The sequence below is a fragment of the Penaeus vannamei genome, chromosome 4, assembly GCF_042767895.1.
Source record: "Penaeus vannamei isolate JL-2024 chromosome 4, ASM4276789v1, whole genome shotgun sequence".
Taxonomy (NCBI): Eukaryota; Metazoa; Arthropoda; class Malacostraca; order Decapoda; family Penaeidae; genus Penaeus; species Penaeus vannamei.
In genome coordinates this window covers 3,166,011-3,176,010 of record NC_091552.1, presented here as the reverse complement: position 1 = coordinate 3,176,010, position 10,000 = coordinate 3,166,011, and the positions used below count along the sequence as shown (strand labels likewise).

Sequence of the window (10,000 nt, the reverse complement as noted above, 5' to 3'; positions counted from 1 at the left end):
AGCATATAACAGGAACGGCAGGAATGGGGGAGACGAGCATATAACAGGAACGGCAGGAATGGGGGAGACGAGCATATAACAGGAATGGGGGAGACGAGCATATAACAGGAATGGGGGAGACGAGCATATAACAGGAACGACAGGAATGGGGGAGACGAGCATATTACAGGAACGACAGGAATGGAGGAGACGAGCATATAACAGGAACGGCAGGAATGGGGGAGACGAGCATATAACAGGAACGGCAGGAATGGGGGAGACGAGCATATAACAGGAACGGCAGGAATGGGGGAGACGAGCATATAACAGGAACGGCAGGAATGGGGGAGACGAGCATATAACAGGAATGGCAGGAATGGGGGAGACAATAGACACACACAACAGGAACGGCAGGAATGGGGGAGACGAGCATATAACAGGAATGGGGGAGACGAGCATATAACAGGAACGGCAGGAATGGGGGAGACAAGCATACAACAGGAACGACAGGAATGGGGGAGACGAGCATATAACAGGAACGATAGGAATGGGGGAGACGAGCATATAACAGGAACGACAGGAAAGGGGGAGACGAGCATATAACAGGAATGGGGGAGACGAGCATATAACAGGAACGACAGGAATGGGGGAGACAAGCATATAACAGGAACGACAGGAATGGGGGAGACGAGCATATAACAGGAACGACAGGAAAGGGGGAGACGAGCATATAACAGGAACGACAGGAAAGGGGGAGACGAGCATATAACAGGAACGACAGGAATGGGGGAGACGAGCATATAACAGGAACGGCACGAATGGGGGAGACGAACATATAACAGGAATGGGGGAGACGAGCATATAACAGGAATGGGGGAGACGAGCATATAACAGGAACGGCAGGAATGGGGGAGACGAGCATATAACAGGAACGGCACGAATGGGGGAGACGAGCATATAACAGGAATGGGGGAGACGAGTATATAACAGGAACGGCAGGAATGGGGGAGACGAGCATATAACAGGAATGGGGGAGACGAGCATATAACAGGAACGGCAGGAATGGGGGAGACGAGCATATAACAGGAACGACAGGAATGGGGGAGAAGAGCATATAACAGGAACGGCACGAATGGGGGAGACGAGCATATAACAGGAACGGCAGGAATGGGGGAGACGAGCATATAACAGGACGGCAGGAGTGGGGGAGACGAGCATATAACAGGAACGACAGGAATGGGGGAGAAGAGCATATAACAGGAACGGCACGAATGGGGGAGACGAGCATATAACAGGAACGGCACGAATTGGGGAGACGAGCATATAACAGGAACGGCAGGAATGGGGGAGACGAGCATATAACAGGAATGGTAGGAATGGGGGAGACGAGCATATAACAGGAATGGGGGAGACGAGCATATAACAGGAACGGCAGGAATGCGGGAGACGAGCATATAACAGGAACGGCAGGAATGGGGGAGACGAGCATATAACAGGAACGGCAGGAATGGGGGAGACGAGCATATAACAGGAACGGCACGAATGGGGGAGACGAGCATATAACAGGAACGACAGGAATGGGGGAGACGAGCATATAACAGGAACGACAGGAATGGGGGAGACGAGCATATAACAGGAATGGGGGAGACGAGCATATAACAGGAATGGGGGAGACGAGCATATAACAGGAATGGGGGAGACGAGCATATAACAGGAACGGCAGGAATGCGGGAGACGAGCATATAACAGGAACGGCAGGAATGGGGGAGACGAGCATATAACAGGAATGGGGGAGACGAGCATATAACAGGAACGGCAGGAATGGGGGAGACGAGCATATAACAGGAATGGGGGAGACGAGCATATAACAGGAACGACAGGAATGGGGGAGACGAGCATATAACAGGAATGGGGGAGACGAGCATATAACAGGAACGGCAGGAATGGGGGAGACGAGCATATAACAGGAACGACAGGAATGGGGGAGACGAGCATATAACAGGAACGACAGGAATGGGGGAGACGAGCATATAACAGGAACGGCAGGAATGGGGGAGACGAGCATATAACAGGAACGGCAGGAATGGGGGAGACGAGCATATAACAGGAACGGCAGGAATGGGGGAGACGAGCATATAACAGGAACGGCAGGAATGGGGGAGACGAGCATATAACAGGAATGGGGGAGACGAGCATATAACAGGAACGGCAGGAATGGGGGAGACGAGCATATAACAGGAACGGCAGGAATGGGGGAGACGAGCATATAACAGGAACGGCAGGAATGGGGGAGACGAGCATATAACAGGAATGACAGGAATGGGGGAGACGAGCATACAACAGGAACGGAAGGAATGGGGGAGACGAGCATATAACAGGAACGACAGGAATGGGGGAGACGAGCATATAACAGGAACGGAAAGGATGGAGGAGACGAGCATATAACAGGAATGACAGGAATGGGGGAGACGAGCATATAACAGGAACGACAGGAATGGGGGAGACGAGCATATAACAGGAACGGCAGGAATGGGGGAGACGAGCATATAACAGGAACGGCAGGAATGGGAGAGACGAGCATATAACAGGAACGGCAGGAATGGGGGAGACGAGCATATAACAGGAACGACAGGAATGGGGGAGACGAGCATATAACAGGAACGACAGGAATGAGGGAGACGAGCATATAACAGGAACGGCAGGAATGGGGGAGACGAGCATATAACAGGAACGACAGGAATGAGGGAGACGAGCATATAACAGGAACGGCAGGAATGGGGGAGACGAGCATATAACAGGAACGACAGGAATGGGGGAGACGAGCATATAACAGGAACGGCAGGACAGGAGGAGACGAGCATATAACAGGAACGACAGGAATGGGGGAGACGAGCATACAACAGGAACGGCAGGAAAGGGGGAGACGAGCATATAACAGGAACGGCAGGAATGGGGGAGACGAGCATATAACAGGAATTGGGGAGACGAGCATATAACAGGAACGATAGGAATGGGGGAGACGAGCATGTAACAGGAACGACAGGAATGGGGGAGACGAGCATGTAACAGGAACGGCAGGAATGGGGGAGACGAGCATATAACAGGAACGACAGGAATGGGGGAGACGAGCATATAACAGGAACGACAGGAATGAGGGAGACGAGCATATAACAGGAACGGCAGGAATGGGGGAGACGAGCATATAACAGGAACGACAGGAATGAGGGAGACGAGCATATAACAGGAACGGCAGGAATGGGGGAGACGAGCATATAACAGGAACGACAGGAATGGGGGAGACGAGCATGTAACAGGAATGACAGGAATGGGGGAGACGAGCATATAAAAGGAACGACAGGAATGGGGGAGACGAGCATGTAACAGGAATGACAGGAATGGGGGAGACGAGCATATAACAGGAACGGCAGGAATGGGGGAGACGAGCATGTAACAGGAATGACAGGAATGGGGGAGACGAGCATATAACAGGAACGGCAGGAATGGGGGAGACGAGCATATAACAGGAACGGCAGGAATGGGGGAGACGAGCATATAACAGGAACGACAGGAATGAGGGAGACGAGCATATAACAGGAACGGAAGGAATGGGGGAGACGAGCATATAACAGGAACGGCAGGAATGGGGGAGACGAGCATATAACAGGAACGGAAGGAATGGGGGAGACGAGCATACAACAGGAACGACAGGAATGGGGGAGACGAGCATATAACAGGAACGACAGGAATGGGGGAGACGAGCATATAACAGGAACGGAAGGAATGGGGGAGACGAGCATATAACAGGAACGGCAGGAATGGGGAAGACGAGCATATAACAGGAACGACAGGAATGGGGGAGACGAGCATATAACAGGAACGACAGGAATGGGGGAGACGAGCATATAACAGGAACGACAGGAATGGGGAAGACGAGCATATAACAGGAACGGCAGGAATGCGGGAGACGAGCATATAACAGGAACGACAGGAATGGGGGAGACGAGCATATAACAGGAACGATAGGAATGGGGGAGACGAGCATATAACAGGAACGAGAGGAATGGGGGAGACGAGCATATAACAGGAATGGGGGAGACGAGCATATAACAGGAACGGCAGGAATGGGGGAGACGAGCATATAACAGGAACGACAGGAATGGGGGAGACGAGCATATAACAGGAACGACAGGAATGGGGGAGACGAGCATATAACAGGAACGGCAGGAATGGGGGAGACGAGCATATAACAGGAATGGGGGAGACGAGCATATAACAGGAACGGCAGGAATGGGGGAGACGAGCATATAACAGGAACGGCAGGAATGGGGGAGACGAGCATATAACAGGAATGGGGGAGACGAGCATATAACAGGAACGGCAGGAATGGGGGAGACGAGCATATAACAGGAACGGCAGGAATGGGGGAGACGAGCATAAAACAGGAATGACAGGAATGGGGGAGACGAACATATAACAGGAACGGCAGGAATGGGGGAGACGAGCATATAACAGGAATGGGGGAGACGAGCATATAACAGGAATGACAGGAATGGGGGAGACGAGCATATAACAGGAACGACAGGAATGGGGGAGACGAACATATAACAGGAACGGCAGGAATGGGGGAGACGAGCATATAACAGGAATGGGGGAGACGAGCATATAACAGGAACGACAGGAATGGGGGAGACGAGCATATAACAGGAACGACAGGAATGGGGGAGACGAGCATATAACAGGAATGGGGGAGACGAGCATATAACAGGAACGGCAGGAATGGGGGAGACGAGCATATAACAGGAATGGGGGAGACGAGCATATAACAGGAACGGCAGGAATGGGGGAGACGAGCATATAACAGGAATGGGGGAGACGAGCATATAACAGGAACGGCAGGAATGGGGGAGACGAGCATATAACAGGAATGGGGGAGACGAGCATATAACAGGAACGGCAGGAATGGGGGAGACGAGCATAAAACAGGAATGACAGGAATGGGGGAGACGAACATATAACAGGAACGGCAGGAATGGGGGAGACGAGCATATAACAGGAATGGGGGAGACGAGCATATAACAGGAATGACAGGAATGGGGGAGACGAGCATATAACAGGAATGACAGGAATGGGGGAGACGAGCATATAACAGGAACGGCAGGAATGGGGGAGACGAGCATATAACAGGAATGGGGGAGACGAGCATATAACAGGAACGACAGGAATGGGGGAGACGAGCATATAACAGGAATGGGGGAGACGAGCATATAACAGGAACGGCAGGAATGGGGGAGACGAGCATATAACAGGAACGGCAGGAATGGGGGAGACGAGCATATAACAGGAATGGGGGAGACGAGCATACAACAGGAATGGGGGAGACGAGCATACAACAGGAATGGGGGAGACGAGCATATAACAGGAACGGCAGGAATGGGGGAGACGAGCATCTAACAGGAACGACAGGAATGGGGGAGACGAGCATATAACAGGAACGACAGGAATGGGGGAGACGAGCATATAACAGGAACGGAAAGGATGGAGGAGACGAGCATATAACAGGAACGACTGAATGGGGGAGACGAGCATATAACAGGAACGACTGAATGGGGGAGACGAGCATATAACAGGAACGGCAGGAATGGGGGAGACGAGCATATAACAGGAATGGGGGAGACGAGCATATAACAGGAATGGGGGAGACGAGCATATAACAGGAACGACAGGAATGGGGGAGACGAGCATATAACAGGAATGGGGGAGACGAGCATATAACAGGAATGGGGGAGACGAGCATATAACAGGAATGGGGGAGACGAGCATATAACAGGAATGGGGGAGACGAGCATATAACAGGAATGGGGGAGACGAGCATATAACAGGAATGGGGGAGACGAGCATATAACAGGAATGGGGGAGACGAGCATATAACAGGAACGGCAGGAATGGGGGAGACGAGCATATAACAGGAACGGCAGGAATGGGGGAGACGAGCATATAACAGGAACGGCAGGAATGGGGGAGACGAGCATATAACAGGAATGGGGGAGACGAGCATATAACAGGAATGGGGGAGACGAGCATATAACAGGAACGACAGGAATGGGGGAGACGAGCATATGACAGGAACGGCAGGAATGGGGGAGACGAGCATATAACAGGAACGACAGGAATGGGGGAGACGAGCATATAACAGGAATGGGGGAGACGAGCATATAACAGGAACGACAGGAATGGGGGAGACGAGCATATAACAGCATATAACAGGAACGGCAGGGAACCCAACACTGTATCTACAAAGAGAGTATATTTTATTCTGTTGCCTCGGGAGATCTCCATCAACAAGATATTGATATGATAGGAAGATTGCGATCATATTGATACCGAGAAGAAGATCTTTTTCTGAATATATATACAAGAAAATGTGTTGCTTTTAGTCTATCGGAATTTACTTTAACAGAGTGTTATGAACGGGGAAAAGCCAGTTACGTGATTTTATAAAGAGAATACTAAAGCAATTATTAAGAGAAAGTGTATGTTTGATAGGCCGATTTATCGTGTATCACTCTCAACTTCATTGAATTTATAGGCAATTATTAAGAGAAAGTGTATGTTCAATTTATCGTGTATAACTCTCAACTTCATTGAATTTATGAAATCACAAAGAAGACATACCAAGTAAAGGATAGAAGCTATTTTTTTCAACTCAACTACATCGTAAGTGTACAGTATATACGAAATTAGGTGTAAATTGTAGGCCTAAGAATGATAACTTACTCTCATAAAAGACCATAACGTAACAAAGTTCAGGTAGATACAGTGAATAGAAATAAGAGAAATATATACTGCGCGATTTCGTGTCACATGACACCGAGCCAATGACGTGAAATATCCAGGGAAGGTAACACGAGTAAGATCCACAGGGAAATGTAACACCGATTTAACAAGGGACCGGTAACCATGGCAACGGTCGTTATAAACAACTTCCCAACCCGGTTGACTTGTTTACTTCGAAATATTAAAAGTTAGAAGCAATTTCTTGTAAATAAGTTCCGCTTAATTGCCGTGCTAAAGTTATGTTTCATTAGGATTCGATAAGGTTCTTGCTTGCTTCGATATATTACAGAAAACAGGAGTTAATAACAAGTGCAGTGTAACTCATTAGTTAGGAAATTTCTTTACCTGACTTCTTGTCGGATATGCTGTGTGTGTGTGCGTGTTTATGTGGTTTTGTGTGTTTGTGTGTGTGTGTGTACGTGCATGTTTATGTTTGTGTTTGTGTGTGTGTGTACGTGCATTTTTATGTGTTTGTGTGTGTGTGTGCGTGCATGTATGTTTATGTGTTTGTGTGTGTGTGTGTGCGTGCATGCATGTTTATGTGTTTGTGTGTGTGTCTGTGCGTGTGTGTGTGTGTGTGCATCTGTCTGTACGTGTATGTGTGTGTGCTTGTCTGTCTGTACGTGTATGTCTGTGTACATTTGTTTTTTATTCTACGTATGTGTGTCTTCATACCAATAAGACTATAAATACCCTCCCACAAACATATTCATATCGATGTGTATATCTAAGCGTGCATCCGTACGTGCGTGCATCGGTTTAAAACAGTCTCCCGTAAAAACTGGCTTCGATTATTTAGATTGCAAAGCACGTACAGGGCGTGTAAAATACAGGCCATCGAGAAAGACGATACCGGTGCAACAAAATACACTTGCAGAGAGAGAGAGAGAGAGCAAAATACACTTGCAGAGAGAGAGAGAGAGAGAGGAAAGCTTTCTCTCTTTTCCTTTTCTTATCTTTTCCTCTGTCTTTTCTTGCTTGGATTTTTTTTCTTTTCTTTTCTTTTCCTTATTCGTTTTAAGTGAATATGATATGTCTTTTCTTGTCTGTTTTTTTTTTTTTTTACTTTATTTATTTATTTATCTCTTTATTTCTACCTTTTACTTCTTGCTCTTGCTGGCGTTTGAGAGCGAAATGTTTGTTGAAATGTTTGTTTTCATCGAGTGGTTGTGTAAATAATGTTATTTGTGTGATGCATGATACCAAACACATTGTCTGTTATTTGACAAAACACACAAAAGAAAAAGAAAGTTAAAACACTGAAGTAATTAAGATGTTTCATTCCCAACAAACGCAAACGATAAAAACAAAAATAAAGAAGTACATGTTTGAATAGATAAACAAAATATTTTTATAGAGCATAAGATTTATCATAATAGTGATGATAATGCGAGTGATGATGCTAAAGATAATTATACCAATATATATCATGATGATAATGATAATGATGGTCACGAAAAAGAAAATGATAATGATGATAATGATATTGATAGAAATATAATTGTTAAGATTATATTAATGGTAGTATTGATAATAATGATATACATCATTATTATTATTATCTTAATTGTTATTATCATTATTATTGTTATCATGATGATAATGAAAATGATAATGATAATGATGATAGTAACAATAGTAATAAAAATAACTATAAATGATAGTAATGAGAGTAATGATATTATTACTATTATTGTTTTTTAATTATTATTTTCATCATCACTTTTTATAATTCTTATCATTCATATTATTAATATCATTATCATTATCGTTATCATTTTATTATTATCAAAATTATCATTATTATCATTATTATTATCATCATCATTATTATCACTACTACTACTACTATTATTATTATCATTATCATCATAATTATACTACTACTAATGCTAATACTACTGGTGATAGCAATAATGATAAAAAATATAATGATATACGATAGTAATGAGGATAAAAATGTCATTCTCATAACAATGATTATAACAATAACCACGATAATGACCGCAACAACAATAACAATTATGATTATGATGATAATAATAATAATAATAATAATAATAATAATAATAATAATAATAATAATAATAATAATAATAATAATAATAATAATAATAATAATAATAATAATAATAATAATAATAATAATAATAATAATAATGATGATGATGATGATGATAATAATAATAATAACAATGATGATAATAATGATAATAATAATAATAATAATAATAATAATAATAATAATAATGAAAACAACAATAATGATAATAAAAACAACAAGAATAAAAACAACAAAGATGATGAAAACAACAATAATGATAATAACAACAACAATAATAAAAACAACAACAAAGATGATGACAACCCAAAAGACACCATAACAACCCACACCCACAAACCGACTCCACATACCGTTTCGTGGTCAGCAACGTCGAACACCTGGCACCGCATGGCCGCCGTGGCACCAACTTGGACGGTGATCACAGTATTGTTGTCAGTCATGAAGTAGGCGTTGGTGTCTCTCTGTGGCAGTTCTTCTTCGTATTCGCCGAGTAAGATGCTCGGGTCAGGCGTCCAGGCTTTAAAAAAAAAAAGGGGGGGGAGGGGGGAGGGGGGGAGGGGGGAAAGAGATGAGTTTTGGAACGTTGGGGTGTGTGTGTGTGTGGTGATGGGGGTGGGGGGGAGGGGATGGGTGTTGTGTGGGGGGGGAGGGGGGGGTGTTGTGAGTTGGGGGTTGATGTGTGTGGGTGGGTGGGTGGGTGGGTGGGTTGTGCTGTGTGTGGTTTGTGTTGCGTGAGTGTGTGTGTGTGGGTTCTGTTGTGTGTGGGTTGTGCTGTGCGATTGTGTGTGGGTTGTGCTGTGTGAGTGTGTGTGTGTGGGTTCTGTTGTGTGTGGGTTGTGTGTGTGTGGGGGGGGGGGGGGGGGTTGTGCTGTGTGAGTGTGAGTGTGTGGGTTGTGTGAGTGAGTGTGTGTGTGGGGGGGGGGGGTGCATTGTGCGAGTGTGTGTGTAGGGGGGGTGCTGTGAGATTGTGTGTGTGTGAATAGGTTGGTATCTTGTTTCTTTTGTATTTGTTAATTCTGTATTTATCGTGACTATTATTGTCATTATTGTGACTTCTTTTGTAGTTCTCATGACCATGATCACAATATTTTCTTATTGTTATCATTATTTGTGCTATAATTG

The 10,000-nt window shown here is 45.2% G+C and overlaps 1 protein-coding gene across 1 annotated transcript in view; it reads right to left on the bottom strand.

Annotated features, from left to right (window-relative positions):
- Window positions 1-10,000, bottom strand: part of LOC113808365 (transmembrane and immunoglobulin domain-containing protein 1) — an 82,601-nt gene that overhangs the window by 11,324 nt on the left and 61,277 nt on the right. The window contains exon 3 of the mRNA XM_070118141.1: window positions 9,229-9,395. Coding sequence (XP_069974242.1) covers window positions 9,229-9,395 — 167 coding nt within the window. The remainder of the gene's footprint in view (window positions 1-9,228; window positions 9,396-10,000) is intronic.